Below are 21,188 nucleotides of genomic sequence, written 5' to 3'. Positions count from 1 at the left end.
TGGCCAAGTCAGACTTCCCGAGATACGGGCGCAGCTGGCACACGAGCCTAAGCTGTGCAAATGCTCCCCTGGTCACCGCTGAAACCTGGGGATCCAGGCTCAGCGACGAGTCCAGGGTCACACCCAAGCTGCGAACCTGCGCCTTCAAGGGGAGTGCGACCCCGTCCAGCACAGGCTGTAACCCTATACCCTGCTCGGCCTTGCGACTGACCAGGAGTACCTCTGTCTTGTCTGGATTTAGTTTCAGTTTGTTCGCCCTCATCCAGACCATTACAGCGGCCAGGCACCGGTTCAGGACTTCGACGGCCTCCTTAGTAGCAGGTGGGAAGGAGTGACAGAGTTGGACGTCATCTGCGTACAGGTGACACCGCACCCCGAAACTCCGGATGATCTCACCCAGCGGCTTCATGTAGATGTTAAACAGCATGGGGGACAAGATGGAGCCCTGTGGAACCCCACAGGACAACGGCTGTGGTGTTGAACAGGAGTCCCCCAATAACACCTTCTGGGTACGACCCTCCAGAAATGACCGGAGCCACTGCAAAGCAGTGCCCCCAAGACCCATTTCTGCAAGGCGCCCCAGAAGAATACCGTGGTCGACGGTATCGAAGGCCGCTGAGAGGTCCAGGAGCACCAACAGGGACACACTCCCCCTGTCTAGCTCCCGGCGCAGATCATCCACTAAGGCGACCAAGACCGTCTCGGTACCATGTCCCGGTCTGAAACCAGACTGTGCCGGATCCAGATAATCCGTGTCTCTCAAGAATACCTGGAGTTCTGAGGCCACCACGCTTTCCATGACTTTGCCCAAGAAGGGAAGATTGGAAACAGGCCGAAAGTTGTCAAATTTAGTGGGGTCAAGTGATGGTTTCTTCAACAGCGGCTTTATAACAGCCTGTTTTAGGCTCGCTGGAATCTTGCCTTCCCGAAGGGAGGCATTAACTACCACCGTTACCCACTCGGCCAATCCCCCTCTGGCCTCCTTCAGAAACCAGGATGGGCAGGGGTCTAGGATGGACGTGGTGGGTCTCATTCCTCCAAGTATCTTGTCCACATCCTCGGGTTTCACAAACTGAAAAGAATCCAACAAAATCGGACAAGCAGGTGCTTGTGTCACATCCACGGAGACTGCATTTAATGTGGCGTCCAGCCCAGAGCGGATCAAAGCGACTTTGTCTGCAAAGAACCGAGCAAATGCTTCACAGCGCGTGGCCGAATTGTCAGGGCTCCCACCTGATATAGGGGGAGTTAAAAGACCTCTGACAATCCGAAACAACTCCGCCGGACGGTTTTTTGCAGACGCAATAGTGGCCGCAAAGAAAGTTTTCTTTGCGGCCTTTATTGCCGCGGCATATGCCCTTAGGAAGGACACAAACCGTGTTCGATTTGGCTCGCTTGGGTCCGAGCGCCACACGCTCTCTAGAACCCTCTTCCTTCGCTTCATCGCTGCCAGCTCCTCAGTGAACCAAGGAGCTGGTTTAGCTCGGTTACTTGAGAGGGGACGTTCCGGAGCGATCCTGTCGATTGCCCTGGTCATCTCCCCATTCCAGAGAGCGACCAAGGCCTCGACATGGTCACCTACCGAGGTGGCGGGAAACTCCCCAAGAGCCGTCAGGAATCCATTCGGATCCATAAGCCTCCTGGGGCGGACCATCTTAATGGGTCCTCCACCCTTGCGGAGGTTAGGGGGCGCCGTGAGCCTAAATCTGATCAGGAAGTGGTCGGTCCATGGCAACGGAGAGATAGACAACTCCTCCACACCGCCACCCTGCTCCCATCCCTGGCAGAAGACCAAGTCCAATGTGTGGACAGCCCCATGGTTGCCATGGCAGACATGAAGTCCTGAGCCGCTCCTGTGAGGGTTGCCTCGGCATGGATGTTGAAGTCCCCCAGCACAAGAAGCCGTTGGGACTCCACCGCCAGGCTCGAGACCACCCCCGCTAGCTCAGGTAGGGAGACTGTAGTGCAGCGAGGTGGACGGTACACTAACAGAATCCCTATTCTGTCCCGGTCACCCACCCTCAGGTGGACGCATTCAAAATTTGTGGTCTGCGGGATGGGGCTCCTGGTCAGATGGATGGAATCTCTATAGACCACTGCGACCCCGCCTCCCCGTCCTCCGGCTCTTGGTTGGTGTTGCACGGAGAAGCCTGGAGGGCAAAGCTGGGAGAGGTTTACGCCCCCAGCTTCATCCAACCAGGTCTCCGTGATGCACGCCAGATCTGCCCGCTCCTCCAGAATTAAATCCTGGATCCAGGTCGTTTTTCCGTTGACAGATCTGGCGTTCAACAACACCACCTTCAAACCGGAGGGTCCGCTCACCTGGTTACACCAATTTACCTTAGGAGACCGGTTGGGGGTTGTTAATATGGATAAGCGGTCCGAATTAGGCCGAATTCGGGGTCTCCTTTTGCCGCATCTCCTCCTTCCCACCACGACCTCTATGGGGGCCCCTCGGCTAGTGGAACACCTCCCCCCCTCCATGCCGCAGTTCAGAGCCAAGAAATTACTTTCTACTTTGCTCGTTGTTAGATTATTTGGTTCTTGCCAACATCCTCTCTCCCCCTCCCCCCCCCTCCCCACCACACCTTCATTCACAGGCTCCAACCCACCTCCTCTTCTGCCAACTCCGCTACACAGAAGTAACAGGGACAGTACACAAAGGGGGGCGGGGGACCACATGGGTAGCAGCAATACAGGTGGTAGTCGATGTTCCGGCCACTCCAATGGGATAGTTCTTAAAGTGCACAAGTTTTAGGTGCAACCCGCCAATAATAGTATTCAGTCAGCAGCAACACTACGTGCCATCAGGCACATTCATAAAGTGCTAGATCTAAAGTGCTCTATTCAACAATAATTAAAGTGCGGCACAGAGGGACAGGGAAGGGGCGTAAGTGCTGGTGCAATCTAGCAGCAGACGGCAGGCGCCTAAAGTGCTCTATTCGTTCTTATCACATTAGCAACAGATGACAACAGATGACAACCAGGAATATACTAGTTGGTAATATATGATCATCCTCGTATGGGGGTGGAGATAATGGTGGTTAGCTAAATATTGATATGACCCCGGTGAATCTCTAGACGGTTGGTATACAAGCAGATGGGGCTTCCGGAGATGGTAACTCGGGGGATGGGGCAGCACGGATGATCAATCACACTCTTACTCAGTAAGTAACAGCGTAAGAAAGGCCAGCTTAAAGGTCTACACAAGAATCTATATAGAGGCCAGCACAAGGGTCTACACATAGGTCTTCACAAGAAGGTCAGTACACCATATCTCATAGAGGTCCACACAAAGACGGTCAGCACAAAGATCTACCCAACTCGTCGCTTCGCCCTGATGGAGTTGGACGGGAGAGGAGGCCGTGACTCAGCAGCAGCCTAATGGAGGAGGCGGCCAGCTTATAATGATGGAGAAAAGCGGCGAAGGCCCCCCGCTCACGGCGACGGCGGCGGTCAGGCGGTCGTTCGGCCAATCCCACAGGTGGTGATGGTCTCGTCGGGTGGCGGCGGCAGCGGCCTAGCGGCAAATGTCCAGTCAGCCTCACGTTGATACCAGGCAAGATTCTGGAAAAGATTGTTAAGGAAGCGGTCTGCAAACACTTAGAAACAAAAGCGGTCATTGCTAGTAGTCAACATGGATTTATAAGAAACAAGTCATGCCAGACTAATCTGATCTCTTTTTTCAATAGAGTTACAAGCTGGGTAGATGCGGGGAATGCCGTGGATGGAGCGTACCTGGATTTCAGGAAGTCTTTCGACGAGGTCCCCCATGACCTTCTGGCAAGGAAATGTGGGCTAGGCAAAACTACGGTGACTTGAACTCATTTAGAGCGGCCAGGTATTCCTAGACGACTTGTTTCCCAATTTGGGGTTGGATTTCCTCTAATCCCTCATCCACTCCATCTTGCTGAGGTTGAAGATGACTTTCTTTTGGTGAGAAGACCGAGGCAAAGAAGGTATTAAGTAGTTCTGCCTTTTCCCCTATCCCCTGTCAGCATTGCCCCATCTTCTCCTCGAAGAGGCCCTATCGCCTCCTTGTTTTTCCTTTTTCTACTGACAAAGAAGTCCTTTTTATTGTTTTTAATGTCCCTGGCAAGCCTGAGCTCATTTAGTGCTTTAGCCTTGCGGACCTTTCCCCTATTTGTTTGAATTCTTCTTTGGTGATTTCTCCCTTTTTCCACTTCTTGTGCATGTCTCTTTTGTGTTTTAGCACAGTTAGAGGTTCTTTGGACATCCATTCTGGCTTCTTTGCACTTGTCCTATTTTTTCTCTTTGTTGGCACAATTTGCAATTGCGCCTTGAGTATTTCACTCTTGAGAAATTCCCATCCATCCGTAACTCCCTTGTCTTTTAGTATCTGTGTCCACGGAATGCTGCTTAGTGGTTCCTTCATTTTTCGGAAATCAGCTCTCCTAAAATCCAAAATGCGGGTTTGACTTGAGTTTCGGCCTTCCTTTGTACCTCAAATTGCAGGAGCACATGGTCACTTGCCCCTAAGGATCCGACCACTTCAACTGCATCGATCAGGTCCTCTGCATTTGTTAGGATGCGATTAAGAGTAGCCAACCCCCTTGTTGCCTCATCTACCTTCTGGACCATGAAACTGTCTGCAAGGCAAGCGAGGAATTTGTTGGACCTTGTACTCTTGGCCGAGTTTGTTTTCCAGCAAATATCGGGATAGTTGAAATCGCCCATGACTACTACATCTCTTCTCTGTGCCTGTATATAAATAAAGTTATTATTATTTATTTATTTATTTATTTATTTATTTATTATGTTCTATTTATTCTCTCCAACTGAGACCCAGAGACAGGAAGTGATGCGCCCAAGTGAAAAACCCTTTTATTCTGGAAGAGTTTGCATGTACAAACAATTAGAAAAAAGACAACAGAAACAAAAGTACAAAACGAGAGGAAGGAGGGCCCGGCGTCCTTCACACCAAACCCTTCCCTTCCTCGAATATATTACAAGGGAATGGGCTGTCCGTGGTCCTGCTTGGGGTCAACAAGCCCCTCTTGGAGCGGTCAGCGAATGAAGCTGTCCAAAGTTAAGAGGGACCTCTCTGAGCCTCTGGAACGACTTTATGTGGTGCTGCCCAGTCCGGCGGACGCCTCCGAGCTGCTCAAGAGCTGGTGCAAGCAGTGGCGGATCTCCTCTTGGCCCCGGTAGGCCTTCTTCATCCCGCGGGGCAAATGGCGGCAGGAGGAGAGGTTGAGTGAGCGCAGGGACGGGCAGCTGGCGATCAGGGAGCTGTTGGTCAAGCAGGAAGGAATGGGGTCAGTTCAAAAAAAGGGGGGGGGGAATATGTTCAACCATCAAACACCTCTAACCATCAGAAACACCTCTAACCATGCTCTGACCTATAAGAAGCACTGCCTGAACATCAAGCAAAAAGTGGGCGCTAGAAACAATATCATACGAAAGCTGACTGGCACAACCTGGGGATCACAACCAGACACAGTGAAGACATCTGCCCTTGCACTATGCTACTCTGCTGCAGACACTCTGCTGGCTGTTGTATTGGATCACACGTCGGACACTTCCCAAGTGCCTAGGACTGTGTGATGTGTTGTTGTTGTTGTTATTATTTATTATTTATTTATTTATTTGATGCATTTATTAAACGCCATTCTCAGCCCTTAAGGGCGACTCATGGCGGTGTACAATACATATAAAGACAATTTACAAAAGGCTAATTACAACAACATATAAACTATACGACAATTACAAACTACACTAAAAATTCGCTTCGTCTCATAGTGGAATCATAACCAGTCTCATATACCTTGTTCCATTCCAGTCATCTTTATGATTTGAAACACAACAAGATGAGTCCACAGCAAACACTTTGCTGGCTGTTGTATTGGATCACACGTCGGACCCTTCCCAAGTGCCTAGGACTGTGTGAACACAAGGCTATTGTTCCAGGTATAGAGGTCTGACCAAAGCAGAAGACAGTGGGACGACAACTTCCCTCAAATCTCGTCATTTGACTGCTCTTGATGCAGCCAAGAGTTGAATCGGCTTTTTTCGCTGCTGCATCACGCTGTTCGCAAGAGCTCCCTGCATGCAACTCACCTGACGGTGTTGAGGGTGACCTTGGTGCCCGTGAGGCTGAGCGAGCGCAGGACCGGTTCCCCTTCTGCTCCGGGCTTCTGGCCAAAGGCTGCCATGGCCTCCTCCAGGTCGGCCTCGCTGAAGCTCTGCCCGGTCAGGTCCAGCTCCCGCAGGCTGTGGTTCCACTTCCAGGTGATGAGAGGGCAGCCCTCGAGCGGCAGGTGGAGGTGGATAGCGCTGCAGTAGAGGCCCAGGTAGAGCTGCTCTAGGTCTGAAGGGGACACCTGGGGTTAGGACACGCATGGGCAAACTTAACCCTTCCATATGCTCTCCAAAGCTATATATATTTGGCTGGACTTAAATAATGTCCCTTTTCTGAATTACATACAAATTCCAATTAAGAAAAAAACTTGGAAACCCATCTTGTTCGTAATTCGGGAAACGCCTGTACAGCTATTTAACAAACCAGTTATGCGGTGTCTGTGTGTCTACTTCTTTCCCTGGAAGTGCCTGATGCTGTTATAGTTCAGCCCATGATTGTGCCTGCTTCTAATGTCAACGAGGAAGTGGATCATGGGGTTCCTGGACCCGCAAGCCAGCATGAGATTTTAAGTCCTGAAACGGAGCAGTCTGTGTCTACAGCAGCGAGTGAAAGCCACTGTAATGATTCTTACCTTGTAGGCCGAAAGAGAAGCCTGGAATATTAGTAGGCAGGACTCCATTTTGGGAGGGTTAGCAAAGGAAGCAGACATCTTGAGAAGGTAAAGTGAGAAGAGGGGAGGAGCTGGAGCTCTCTTAGGATTGGTTAGGACAGATGGGAGGAGTTTACTCCTGAGAGGGAAAAGTGTCAGCTTCACGGAAAGAAGGGAGATTGATTTTGGGAACAGAAGAGAAGAGAGGTTGTAAAGGTGCGTAAAATTACTGCCACCTAATCTGTGAGGAAGCCCAGTAATTCTCAGCATCAACTTAGGAACTGTTTTACAAGGAAGGATTTACTTATTTGATAGCGTAGCGTTTACTGTCCCTGGTTTGGTTTTACTTCTTATGCAGGCTGTTTGACTTAGGAGAAACTGTATCTGGCAAGGCTTGAGGAGAACAGTAACAAATTTATTTAACAGGAGTATAACATATTCAATTGTTTCTTCACAAGAGGCACAAATCTTGATTGGTTACATTAGTAAGTTTTCATGAGTAACTTTAGGTACAGACTTTAAGAGGTTTCTGTAAGCAGATGTATCTTTCCTGGACAACTGTCCTAATAAAACAAATAAGCTAAAAGGCTTATTTAACAGAATTGGCTCCCAGCCAAACCTTGATTCTTAATATTAAAGAACCAGTCTTCCCTATAGTTCTCTAACTATAGTATTCCTGATGGTTTTCCACACACCACAGGATCAACTACCTTCTCTTGTAACTCTTTGGTCACAGACTAATGCCCTGTTTCTCCCACTAGAGAAATCAGTCTTCCCTGTAGCTCACCGGCTTACGGACTGCCACTTTCAAACAGCTGCCCCGTGAAGTGACAGTTGGCTCCGCCCCCGTTGCTATGGCAGCTCAGCTCAAGCCAAACCAGCCACCATCTCTAACAAAATATAATCCTACATACTTACCATTTATTAACTACTGTTTAAACAACACATAACCATAAGAATAAAACTTACACATCATCACTGAGGTATTTTTGGAAGCTTAGATTTTTTCTGACAGAGAGCTTTTGTGACAGGCAAGGCTGCATTATTTGGCCAGGACGGTCAAAGTAGTCGCCTGGGTGCTTGTGTGGGTTTTTACCCAAGTGGTTGGCTCTCTGGGTTAGAGTAGATTAGTTTATAGAGGACTCTGCTTAGAGTGTAGCTAATTGCTCTGGGGGCAACCTGGTTAGGTTAGTCTGGGGAACTCACTGCTACTGTGTTATTGTAGAGTGAGGAGTTCTACTCGTAACTAAGTCTAGTAACCTGTTTAACGAAACCATCAAGAATATTGTACACCAGTAACCATTTAAGCTTGTGTGCCTCATTAAAGAAGATAGTTGTTTGTTTGGTTTTATCAATAAACATTTTCTCCATTTCAACTTTAAAGAAGCCTCAGCAGTGATTCATTCCATAACAATGTGATGTGGCGGCAAAAAAAGCCAATGGGGTTTTGGCCTGCATCAAGAGGAGCCTAGTGTCTAGATCTAGGGAAGTAATGCTCCCCATGTTCTATTCTGCTTTGGTTAGACCACACCTGGAATATTGTGTCCAATTCTGGGCACCACAATTCAAGAGAGATATTGACAAGCTGGAATGTGTCCAGAGGAGGGCGACTAAAATGATCAAGGGTCTGGAGAACAAGCCCTATGAGGAGCGGCTTAAGGGGCTGGGCATGCTTAGCCTGAAGAGGAGAAGGATGAGAGGAGATATGATAGCCATGTATAAATATGTGAGAGGAAGCCACAGGGAGGAGGAGGGAGCAAGCTTGTTTTCTGCTTCCTTGGAGACTAGGAGGCAATGGAAGAATGGCTTCAAACTACAAGAGAGGAGATTCCATCTGAACATTAGGAAGAACTTCCTGACTGTGAGAGCCGTTCAGCAGTGGAACTCTCTGCCCCTGAGTGTGGTGGAGGCTCCTTCTTCGGAAGCTTTTAAACAGAGGCTGGATGGCCATCTGTCAGGGGTGCTTTGAATGCAATATTCCTGCTTCTTGGCAGAATGGGGTTGGACTGGATGGCCCATGAGGTCTCTTCCAACTCTTTTGATTCTATGATTCTATGATTCTATGAAGCAATAACTCTTGCCAAGTCCTAGTCAAGCCTGCTAAGGGAATTCTAGTTCCATGTCTCCATTTGTTCATGTTTCCTGCTTTCAAGTTTGAAGGATTATTTCTGGATTTTTGTATTGGATTGTACGTTGCCTTGTGTTTCCTGGTTATTGTATCCCTGTTCCGGATGCCCTGATATTTTGGGTTTTTGAAACGACTCTTGAACCTTATTATTTATTTATTTATTTAGACTATTTCTACCCCGCCCTTCTCACCCCCGAGGAGGGGACTCAGGGCGGCTAACACAGGCAATAATTCAATGCCAACAGTATCAAAACAACAATATAAAACAGCAATAAAAATCCATTACATAACAATTAAGCAGTGATATTAATTAAAATTACATAACCACATAGAACAGATCACAGAATCACAGGTCATAAAGCCATTTCCAATTTTCAAACAATCCAATTGTCCGAGTTCAGTGCCTAAAGTGCTGTTGTGCCCAGTAGCCAAAGGCCTGCCTCCAAAACCACGTCTTTAGTTTTTTTCCTAAAAGTAAGGAGGGAGACGCCGATGTAATCTCGCTGGGGAGCGAATTCCATAAGCGGGGGGGGGGGGGGGGGTGTCACTACCGAGAAGGCCCTGTCCCTCGTCCCCACCAGACGTGTTTGAGACGCTGGTGGGACCGAGAGCAGGGCCTCCCCAGTAGATCGTAAATTACGAGGTGGAACATAGAGATAAGTTCGGATAAGTAAGCTGGGCCGGAGCCGTGGAGTATTTCTGTCAGGAGTCAATTTCTGACGGCATGAAGACATCACAAATTCCCTCTGTGACATCCTGACTGAATCATCCTGGCTGAATCAATTCTCTCTCTGTGACATTTTGAAGCTAGCAGAGGGCGCTGGAAACCTTGTATTGGAACTTGTGAAGCAACAAGCTCTAATAAGGAAACTGAGAAGGAATTGGGGGGAAATGTGCAGGAAAGGTGTATAAAAGGAAGTGGTTGGTGGGAAAAATCAGTAGTGTCTTTCTTTGCTGCAGAGATACAAGCAATATATTTATTTCCAAGCAAAACCGGCTTGTGAGTGATCATTTAATATTGCTATATAAAACCTACAGTCTTACAATTTCACACATTTGGACTTGCTTGCTGTTATAATTTGGACTGGAGTGTGGTGGTTAAGTACAGAGGTGCTTCCTGCCCTGGAGTACAACACATTTGCTCTATCCACTGACAACGGATTGAAGAGCCTTGTTAAGGTCCAGAAAATGCTCACCTGGGCAGGGCAGCAGCTCCATCCCCTTGGGCGTGACGCGGAAGCAGCCGCGCAGGTCCAGGACGCGGAGCCGGCTGGAGGCGCAGAGGATGCGGCGCAGCATGTTGTTGTCCACGAAGGAGAAGGAGGTGGTGGCCAGGCAGAGCTCCTCCAGGTGAGGGAACCCCGGGGACTGCGGGGCCGAGGAGGGCACCGACTTCGGGTAGCAGATGACGTTCAGAAGCCGCAACACCTGGAAAGAGGGAAGAGCCCGGCGGCAAAGTGAGGCCGAGAGGGAGGAGAAGGAGAAAGGTGAGGGTGGGTGCCACTTCCCCAGGAATCAGCAGGACAGGAAGCCATCAAGTTGACACCCCCAATTTGACATTTTTACAAAATATTTTATCCCGCTTGCATGTTTAAAAAGCATAGCTTTGTAGGTTTGGTCCTCACTACCTCTAAGGATGCTTGCCATAGATGCAGGCGAAACATCAGGAGAGAATGCCTCTAGAACATGGCCATATAGCCCAGAAAAACCTACAACAACCCAGTGATTCCAGCCATGAAAGCCTTCGACAAAGCAACTAGGGTCAGATCAGTCATGCAAAAGTAAATATAAACAATTTGAACCCTCTAATGTGAAGGTTTCTTCCAAAATAATACACCCAGGGATATTTTTCCAGTGCCATCCTTCTGAGAATTTCCATTGTTGTGACTAAGTTTGCAGAGATGGATTGGAAATACATTTAGATCAGGCCTGGGCCAACCTGGGTGTTTTGGACTCCAACTCCCACCATTCCTAACAGCCGATAGGAAGTTGGAGTCCAAAACACCTGGAGGGAGGGCCCAAGTTGGCCCAGGCCTGCTGTAAACAAAACCGGTCTCACCTGGAGCTTTGGGCAGGCGGCCTGGAGCTGTTCGATGGGGAGCTGGAAGTGGTGCGGGCTCTGCTTGAGCTCCGTGTTCACCTCGAGGAGCTGCAGTTCTGGGCAGGTGCCGTTCTGGAAGGAAAGTTAGGCACAAAGAGTGGAGGACAGGAGAAGGCCTCGTCCTGCACTCTTTGCATAGACCACGTGGGTCATCGAGTCCAACTCCTTTTTGCCATGCATAATCAAAGCTCCCCTGACAGATGGGTTTCGTGGGAACGAGAGACAGGGCCTTCTCAGTGGTGGCCCCTTGGCTATGGAACTCTCTCCCGAGCGAGATTAGATCTGCCCCTCCCTCTTGTCCTTCAGAAATCCTGGTTATGGAAGGAAGCACTCCCAGAATAATGGCTGAGACTGGTTACAGACCAAAGTGAGTGACCACATATACGGACTGAGTTGAACATGATTTTCCCTTGGTGGTTTGGTATATATGTATTTTATCTATATGTATTTTCATCTTGTATTGTTGTATGATGTTTTAACTTGTATTAGTAGCATTGAGTCCTTGCTGTAAGCCGGTCTGAGTCCCTCTACGGAGGTGAGAAGGTCGGGATATGAAAGTTTTAAATAAATAAATAAATAAATAATGAATAAATGGCCATCCAGCTTCTGGTTAAAAGTTTCCAAAAGGGAAAGAAAGAAGGGAAGGAGAGAAGGAAAGAAAGAAAGGTAAAGAAGGAAGGAGGGAGAGAAAGAGGGAAGGAGAGGAGGAAGAAAAGAAAGAAAGGTAGAGAAGGAAGGAGAAGAAAGGAAAGAAGGGAGGGAGAGAAAGAAGTAGAGAAGGAAGGAAGGAGAGGAGGGAGAGAAAGAGGGAAAGAAGGAGGGAAGGAGAGAAGGAAAGAAAGGTAGAGGAGGAAGGAAGGAGAGAAAGAGGGAAAGAAAGAAGGGAAGGAGAGAAGGAAAGAAAGGTAAAGAAGGAAGGAGGGAGAGAAAGAGGGGAGGAGAGGAGGAAGGAAAGAAAGAAAGGTAGAGAAGGAAGGAGAAGAAAGGAAAGAAGGAGGGAGGGAGAGAAAGAAGTAGAGAAGGAAGGAGAGGAGGGAGAGAAAGAGGGAAAGAAGGAGGGAAGGAGAGAAGGAAAGAAAGAAGGGTAAAGAAGGAAGGAGGGAGAGAAAGAAGTAGAGAAGGAAGGAGAGGAGGAAGAAAAGAAAGAAAGGTAGAGAAAGAAGGAGAAGAAGGGAAAGAAGGAGGGAGGGAGAGAAAGAAGTAGAGAAGGAAGGAGAGGAGGGAGAGAAAGAGGGAAAGAAGGAGGGAAGGAGAGAAGGAAAGAAAGAAGGGTAAAGAAGGAAGGAGGGAGAGAAAGAGGGAAGGAGAGGAGGAAGAAAAGAAAGAAAGGTAGAGAAGGAAGGAGAAGAAGGGAAAGAAGAAGGAGGGAGAGAAAGAAGTAGAGAAGGAAGGAAGGAGAGGAGGGAGAGAAAGAGGGAAAGAAGGAGGGAAGGAGAGAAGGAAAGAAAGGTAGAGGAGGAAGGAAGGAGAGAAAGAGGGAAAGAAAGAAGGGAAGGAGAGAAGGAAAGAAAGGTAAAGAAGGAAGGAGGGAGAGAAAGAGGGGAGGAGAGGAGGAAGGAAAGAAAGAAAGGTAGAGAAGGAAGGAGAAGAAAGGAAAGAAGGAGGGAGGGAGAGAAAGAAGTAGAGAAGGAAGGAGAGGAGGGAGAGAAAGAGGGAAAGAAGGAGGGAAGGAGAGAAGGAAAGAAAGAAGGGTAAAGAAGGAAGGAGGGAGAGAAAGAAGTAGAGAAGGAAGGAGAGGAGGAAGAAAAGAAAGAAAGGTAGAGAAAGAAGGAGAAGAAGGGAAAGAAGGAGGGAGGGAGAGAAAGAAGTAGAGAAGGAAGGAGAGGAGGGAGAGAAAGAGGGAAAGAAGGAGGGAAGGAGAGAAGGAAAGAAAGAAGGGTAAAGAAGGAAGGAGGGAGAGAAAGAGGGAAGGAGAGGAGGAAGAAAAGAAAGAAAGGTAGAGAAGGAAGGAGAAGAAGGGAAAGAAGAAGGAGGGAGAGAAAGAAGTAGAGAAGGAAGGAAGGAGAGGAGGGAGAGAAAGAGGGAAAGAAGGAGGGAAGGAGAGAAGGAAAGAAAGGTAGAGGAGGAAGGAAGGAGAGAAAGAGGGAAAGAAAGAAGGGAAGGAGAGAAGGAAAGAAAGGTAAAGAAGGAAGGAGGGAGAGAAAGAGGGGAGGAGAGGAGGAAGGAAAGAAAGAAAGGTAGAGAAGGAAGGAGAAGAAAGGAAAGAAGGAGGGAGGGAGAGAAAGAAGTAGAGAAGGAAGGAGAGGAGGGAGAGAAAGAGGGAAAGAAGGAGGGAAGGAGAGAAGGAAAGAAAGAAGGGTAAAGAAGGAAGGAGGGAGAGAAAGAAGTAGAGAAGGAAGGAGAGGAGGAAGAAAAGAAAGAAAGGTAGAGAAAGAAGGAGAAGAAGGGAAAGAAGGAGGGAGGGAGAGAAAGAAGTAGAGAAGGAAGGAGAGGAGGGAGAGAAAGAGGGAAAGAAGGAGGGAAGGAGAGAAGGAAAGAAAGAAGGGTAAAGAAGGAAGGAGGGAGAGAAAGAGGGAAGGAGAGGAGGAAGAAAAGAAAGGTAGAGAAAGAAGGAGAAGAAGGGAAAGAAGGAGGGAGGGAGAGAAAGAAGTAGAGAAGGAAGGAAGGAGAGGAGGGAGAGAAAGAGGGAAAGAAGGAGGGAAGGAGAGAAGGAAAGAAAGGTAGAGAAGGAAGGAAGGAAGGAGAGAAAGAGGGAAAGAAGGAGGGAAGGAGAGAAGGAAATAAAGAAAGGTAAGGAAGGAGGGAGAGAAAGAGGGAAGGAGAGGAGGATGGAAAGAAAGGTAGAGAAGGGAGGGAGGGAGGAGAGAAAGAGAAAGAAAGAAGGGTAGAGAAGGAAGGAAGGAGAGAAAGAAGGAAAGAAAGAAGGGTAAAGAAGGAAGGAAGGAGAGAAAGAAGGAAAAAAAGAAGGGTAAAGAAGGAAGGAAGGAGAAAAGGAGGGAGATAATGAAATAAAGTGAAAGAGGGAAGGAAGGAGAGAAGGAACGAAAGAGAGACAGAGGGAGGGAGGGAAGGAAGGAAAAAGACAAGGAAGGATAGAACCAAAGAGCAAAGGAAGCGAGAAAAGAAAGAAGAGGGAGGGAAGGAAAGAGGGAGGGAAGGAAGGAAGGAAAGAAAGGAGAGAAAGAGGGAGGGAAGGTTGGCCACAGCAACGCGTGATGGGTATAGCTAGAGATAGATAGATAGATAAATAGATAGATAGATAGATAGATAGATATCCTTTAGCAACAGATGCAAGTCAAACAAGGGTGAGTGAGACTGTGGCCAAATCTGCTGTTGCCAAGAAGGGTGCAGGATTTGAAACGCTCAAAGTGTTGCCAAGGCAGAATGAAAAGGTGAAACTTGGGCAAAACAGTGCACAAAACACCCCTCCGCATCTTGCCTTGCCGCCAGCTGCACTCCCCTCTTCCCTCTGGTGCACACACACACATATAATGCTTACCAAAATCACCCCGATGATGGCGCTCATGCGGCTGCTGTATGTCAACCAGAGGTGCCGGATACGAGAGCCAGCCGCTTCCAGAAAGCTGAGCACTGCTGAAGAATCCGTCTGGAAAGACAGAAGGCAGGAAAGGGTCGGAGCTTCCTTCTTGCAAAAGAAAGAGGCCCTTTGGGAATGTTTGGGATCTCAATCAGGCACGGGCAAACTCCGGCCCTCTGGGTGTTTTGGACTCCAGCTCCCACCATTCCTAAGTGTGTCGATGCCTGTTCTATAGATCCCTTCTGAGCCAAACTGCACCTCACCTGGGAATTCTGTAGGTTCAGGCTCTCCAGGTGTGGGCAGCTCTCGGCTATTGCGCAGAGGGACTCGGTGGTCACCCCATTGCAGTGGGACAGCTTCAGGGAGGTCAGGAGGGGGCAGGAATGGCCAATCGCCTGGAAACAGAGGAAAGAGGACATGGAAAGGAATCCTCATAAAATAATAATAATAACAACAACAACAACAACAACAAAGTATGGTCCATGTCGCAATCCCAGGTGACAGCAGGTGTTGGGGTTCAGCCTGGGTGTGAACCTGAACCTGCTTCTCTGATTGTATTTCCTGATGCTGCCTAAAATGTGTTTCTTGGTTCTAATGAAAATGTTGATTCTGAGGTCAGTGTAGAAGAAACTCCTGCAGGCTTGGAAGGCATGGAAAGTGAAAGTACACATTCTCCTGAGAATGTTTCAGGGTCAAGCGGTGATAGCTCTCCAGAGAGGCTAACACCTGGGATCCTTAATGAGAAGAGGACAGATTTGGAGAAACAGGAGTGAATCGCAGAGTCTGCGAAGGTCAAGCAGATTAAAAGAAAAAGAAACAAGGGCTTCGAAGCCTGGAGGCGTGTCATGAAACAGTTTCCTTGGCTTTAAGTGCCTCTCGCCGGGTTGACTCTTTAGATCAGGCATCGTTTTAGACTGAGGCATTACCTTGGCAGATATCCCGTTTCCCGTGGCCTTCATCCCAAGAGGCGTCTAGTGCTCCAAGTACGGTTAGTGGATTGCTAACAGGTTCCAGGATTTTACAGTGTTGCTTTTGGTTTTTGATCTAGTTCATAGAAATTTGTGATTGCTGATTTTTTACTGTGGCTTTTTGACTTTGCATTTTCCTCTATTTTGTAACCATTTTTCATCAATAAATAGGGATTGTTTTTCCTACAGTCAAGTGTGGTGGATGGTTATCTTAGGGTCTCGTTTCCTGCTCTGGGTTGAAACAGCAGGATTGAAGAGAAACAACTGAAAAAGCTGACACTGAAAGGGTCTTTGAGTGAAATTTCCAAATGCTAAGCAAGGAGCTTTGAATGAAATTAACAGCAAAAGAGAAATATACCCTTTCTCTGTAGAATAGGAGCAACAGGGGAGAAAATGTTCTTAAGAAACATGAAGTGACATGTAGAGGTCATGCAAAGTTCAAGCCTACATAGGACATAGTTGTGTTGTGGTTAAGTTCAAAGGTTGCGGTTAAGGTTGTGGGATTTTGGCCTGCATTAATAGGAGCCTAGTGTCTAGATCTAAGGAAGTAATGCTACCCCTCTATTCCACTTTGGTTAGACCATACCTGGAATATTGTGTCCAATTCTGGGCACCACAATTCAAGAGAGATATTGACAAGCTGGAATGTGTCCAGAGGAGGGCGACTAAAATGATCAAGGGTCTGAAGAACAAGCCCTATGAGGAGCGGCTTAAGGAGCTGGGCATGTTTAGCCTGAAGAAGAGAAGGCTGAGAGGAGATATGATAGCCATGTATAAATATGTGAGAGGAAGCCACAGGGAGGACGGAGCAAGCTTGTTTTCTGCTTCCTTGGAAACTAGGACGCAATGGAACAATGGCTTCAAACTACAAGAGAGGAGATTCCATCTGAACACGAGGAAGAATTTCCTGACTGCGAGAGCCGTTCAGCAGTGGAACTCTCTGCTCCGGAGTGTGGTGGAGGCTCCTTCTTTGGACGTTTTGAAACAGAGGCTGGATGGCCATCTGCCAGGGGTGCTTTGAATGCAATATTCCTGCTTCTTGGCGGAATGGGGTTGGACTGGATGGCCCATGAGGTCTCTTCCAACTCTTTGATTCTATGATTCTAGGATTCTCAGGCTATATGGCCATGGTCTACTCTGGAGGCATTCTGACGTTTTGCCTGCATCTATGGCAAGCATCCTTAGAGGTAGTGAGGTCTGAAAGAAAGATAGAGAAGCAAGGGAGGAGAGAAGGAAATAAAAAAGTGAAAGGAAAAAGAGAGGGAAAGAAGGAGAGAAGGAACGAAAGACAGGGGAGGGAGGAAGGGAGGAAGGGAGGGAGGAAGGGAGGAAGGGAGGGAGGAAGGAAGGAAGGAAGGAAGGAAGGAAGGAAGGAAGGAAGGAAGGAAGGAAGGAAGGATGCAACCAAAGAGCAAAGAAGGGGGGAAAGAAACAGGTAGAGATGGAAGAAAGAAGAAGAGAAATAGGAAGGGAAAGAAATAGAGGAAAGGGAGGAAAGAGGGAAGGAAGGAAGGAAGGAAGGAAGGATGCAACCAAAGAGCAAAGAAGGGGGGAAAGAAACAGGTAGAGATGGAAGAAAGAAGAAGAGAAATAGGAAGGGAAAGAAATAGAGGAAAGGGAGGAAAGAGGGAAGGAAGGAAGGAAGGAAGGAAGGAAGGATGCAACCAAAGAGCAAAGAAGGGGGGAAAGAAACAGGTAGAGATGGAAGAAAGAAGAAGAGAAATAGGAAGGGAAAGAAATAGAGGAAAGGGAGGAAAGAGGGAAGGAAGGAAGGAAGGAAGGAAGGAAGGAAGGAAGGAAGGAAGGATGCAACCAAAGAGCAAAGAAGGGGGGAAAGAAACAGGTAGAGATGGAAGAAAGAAGAAGAGAAATAGGAAGGGAAAGAAATAGAGGAAAGGGAGGAAAGAGGGAAGGAAGGAAGGAAGGAAGGAAGGATGCAACCAAAGAGCAAAGAAGGGGGGAAAGAAACAGGTAGAGATGGAAGAAAGAAGAAGAGAAATAGGAAGGGAAAGAAATAGAGGAAAGGGAGGAAAGAGGGAAGGAAGGAAGGAAGGAAGGAAGGAAGGAAGGAAGGAAGGAAGGAAGGAAGGAAGGATGCAACCAAAGAGCAAAGAAGGGGGGAAAGAAACAGGTAGAGATGGAAGAAAGAAGAAGAGAAATAGGAAGGGAAAGAAATAGAGGAAAGGGAGGAAAGAGGGAAGGAAGGAAGGAAGGAAGGAAGGATGCAACCAAAGAGCAAAGAAGGGGGGAAAGAAACAGGTAGAGATGGAAGAAAGAAGAAGAGAAATAGGAAGGGAAAGAAATAGAGGAAAGGGAGGAAAGAGGGAAGGAAGGAAGGAAGGAAGGAAGGAAGGAAGGAAGGAAGGAAGGAAGGAAGAATGCAACCAAAGAGCAAAGAAGGGGGGAAAGAAACAGGTAGAGATGGAAGAAAGAAGAAGAGAAATAGGAAGGGAAAGAAATAGAGGAAAGGGAGGAAAGAGGGAAGGAAGGAAGGAAGGAAGGATGCAACCAAAGAGCAAAGAAGGGGGGAAAGAAACAGGTAGAGATGGAAGAAAGAAGAAGAGAAATAGGAAGGGAAAGAAATAGAGGAAAGGGAGGAAAGAGGGAAGGAAGGAAGGAAGGAAGGAAGGAAGGAAGGATGCAACCAAAGAGCAAAGAAGGGGGGAAAGAAACAGGTAGAGATGGAAGAAAGAAGAAGAGAAATAGGAAGGGAAAGAAATAGAGGAAAGGGAGGAAAGAGGGAAGGAAGGAAGGAAGGAAGGAAGGAAGGAAGGAAGGAAGGAAGGAAGGATGCAACCAAAGAGCAAAGAAGGGGGGAAAGAAACAGGTAGAGATGGAAGAAAGAAGAAGAGAAATAGGAAGGGAAAGAAATAGAGGAAAGGGAGGAAAGAGGGAAGGAAGGAAGGAAGGAAGGAAGGAAGGAAGGAAGGAAGGAAGGATGCAACCAAAGAGCAAAGAAGGGGGGGAAAGAAACAGGTAGAGATGGAAGAAAGAAGAAGAGAAATAGGAAGGGAAAGAAATAGAGGAAAGGGAGGAAAGAGGGAAGGAAGGAAGGAAGGAAGGAAGGAAGGAAGGAAGGAAGGAAGGAAGGAAGGAAGGAAGGAAAGAGGGAGGGAAGTTTGGCCACAGCAACGCGTAGCGTGTACAGCTAGTCTATATAAATAAAAAGGTCATGTTCGTTTGTGGGATTGACATAACTCAAAAACCACGGAACGAATTGACACCAAATTTGGACACAAGACACCTCTCAGGCCAACGAGTGACCATCCCTCAAAAAATTGATTTTGTCATTTGGGAGTTGTAGTTGCTGGGATTTATAGTTCACCTACAATCAAAGAGCATTCTGAACTCTACCAATGATGGAACTGAACCAAACTTGGCACACGACTCCCATGACCAACAGAAAACACTAGAAGGGTTTGGTGGGCATTGACCTTGAGTTTGGGAGTTGTAGTTCACCTACATCCAGAGAGCACTCTGGACTCAAACAATGATGGATCAGGACCAAACTCTACACAAATACTCAATATGCCCAAATGTGAACATGGAGCTTGGGGAAAATAGAATCTTGACATTTGGGAGTTGTAGTTGCTGGGATTTATAGTTCACCTACAATCAAAGAGCATTCTGAACTCCACCAATGATGGAACTGAACCAAACTAGGCACACGACTCCCATGATCAACAGAAAACACTAGAAGGGTTTGGTGGGCATTGACCTTGAGTTTGGGAGTTGTAGTTCACCTACATCCAGAGAGCACTGTGGACTCAAACAATGATGGATCCGGACCAAACTCTACACAAATACTCAATTTGCCCAAATGTGAACATGGAGCTTGGGGAAAATAGAATCTTGACATTTGGGAGTTGTAGTTGCTGGGATTTATAGTTCACCTACAATCAAAGAGCATTCTGAACTTCACCAATGGCTAGTTGCTGGGATTTATAGTTCACCTACAATCAAAGAGCATTCTGAACCTCACCAATGGCTAGTTGCTGGGATTTATAGTTCACCTACAATCAAAGAGCATTCTGAACCTCACCAATGGCTAGTTGCTGGGATTTATAGTTCACCTACAATCAAAGAGCATTCTGAACCTCACCAATGGCTAGTTGCTGGGATTTATAGTTCACCTACAATCAAAGAGCATTCTGAACCTCACCAATGGCTAGTTGCTGGGATTTATAGTTCACCTACAATCAAAGAGCATTCTGAACCTCACCAATGGCTAGTTGCTGGGATTTATAGTTCACCTACAATCAAAGAGCATTCTGAACCACACCAATGGCTAGTTGCTGGGATTTATAGTTCACCTACAATCAAAGAGCATTCTGAACCCCACGAACAACAGAATTGGGGCAAACTTCCCACACAGAACCCCCATGCATGACCAACAGGAAATACTTAAGGCCACCCAGTCCAACTCCCTTCACCAGGGCAAGAAAATGAAATCAAAACCCTCCTGACAAAGGTAAATATATATGATTCACACAAACAGATATGGTATCGTAGATTTGAAAGGGACCCCTAAAGAAGGACAATTATATGTTGAATGTTCCAGAGTAGAGAAACCAAACAATCTCCACATCAACACTGACAAAGAAACAGAAAGAAATACTGTTTACCCACAAGCAGAAAGACATGAAAGACATATTAGAAACCAACACTTTCTCATGACTTTATTTTCCAGATCAACAGACTGGGCCACAGCAACGCATGGCAGGGGATGGCTAGTGTTATTATATGTCTTAACTCAGTGGTTCTCAACCTTCCTAATGCCACGACCCCATAATACGCTTCCTCATGTTGTGTTGACCCCCAACCATAACATTATTTTCATTGCTACTTCATAAATGTCATTGTTTTTGCATTTTATGTAATTTATTTTTTGATTATCTGTTGTGTTCTTTGTGTTTATATTGTGTTTACTGTATTGATGGGCGTGGTCTTATGTAAGCTGCCCCGAGTCTACTTGGGGGGATGGAGGCGGGGTATAAATAAAAATTATTATTATTATTATTATTATTATTATTATTATTATTATTATTTATATCTGATACGCAGGATGTATTTTCATACACTGGACCAAATTTGGCACAAATACCCAATACACCCAAATTTGAATACTGGTGGGATTGGGGGAGGGTATTGATTTTGTCCTGTGGGAGTTGTAGTTGCTGGGATTTATAGTTCACCTACAATCAAAGAGCATTCTGAACTCCACCAACAATGGAATTGAATCAAACTTGGCACACAGAACTCCCACGACCAACAGAAAATACTGGAAGGGTTTGGTGGGCATTGACCTTGAGTTTTGGGAATTGTAGTTTACCTACATCCAGAGAGAACTGTGGACTCAAACAATGATGGATCTGGACCAAACTCTACACGAATACTCAATTTGCCCAAATGTGAACATGGAGCTTGGGGAAAATAGAATCTTGACATTTGGGAGTTGTAGTTGCTGGGATTTATAGTTCACCTACAATCAAAGAGCATTCTGAACTCTACCAATGATGGAACTGAACCAAACTTGGCACACAGAACTCCCATGACCAACAGAAAACACTAGAAGGGTTTGATGGGCATTGACCTTGAGTTTGGGAGTTGTAGTTCACCTACATCCAGAGAGCACTGTGGACTCAAACAGTGATGGATCTGGACCAAACTCTACATGAATACTCAAAATGCCCAAATGTGAACATGGAGCTTGGGGAAAATAGAATCTTGACATTTGGGAGTTGTAGTTGCTGGGATTTAT

At 47.0% G+C, this 21,188-nt stretch overlaps 1 protein-coding gene across 1 annotated transcript in view; it reads right to left on the bottom strand.

Annotated features, from left to right (window-relative positions):
• Nucleotides 1-5,011: 5,011 nt before the first annotated feature.
• Nucleotides 5,012-21,188, bottom strand: part of FBXL6 (F-box and leucine rich repeat protein 6) — a 30,065-nt gene continuing 13,888 nt past the window's right edge. The window contains exons 5-10 of the mRNA XM_067467213.1: nucleotides 14,723-14,854; nucleotides 14,421-14,528; nucleotides 10,940-11,053; nucleotides 10,077-10,308; nucleotides 6,082-6,331; nucleotides 5,012-5,253 (exon numbers count right to left, since the gene is read on the bottom strand). Of these exons, the coding sequence (XP_067323314.1) occupies nucleotides 5,085-5,253; nucleotides 6,082-6,331; nucleotides 10,077-10,308; nucleotides 10,940-11,053; nucleotides 14,421-14,528; nucleotides 14,723-14,854 (1,005 nt within the window). The 3' untranslated portion in view covers nucleotides 5,012-5,084. The remainder of the gene's footprint in view (nucleotides 5,254-6,081; nucleotides 6,332-10,076; nucleotides 10,309-10,939; nucleotides 11,054-14,420; nucleotides 14,529-14,722; nucleotides 14,855-21,188) is intronic.

This window comes from Anolis sagrei, chromosome 4 (assembly GCF_037176765.1).
Source record: "Anolis sagrei isolate rAnoSag1 chromosome 4, rAnoSag1.mat, whole genome shotgun sequence".
NCBI classification, from domain to species: Eukaryota; Metazoa; Chordata; class Lepidosauria; order Squamata; family Dactyloidae; genus Anolis; species Anolis sagrei.
The sequence above is the reverse complement of the archived record's forward strand: the minus strand, read 5'-3'. Positions and strand labels throughout refer to the sequence as shown.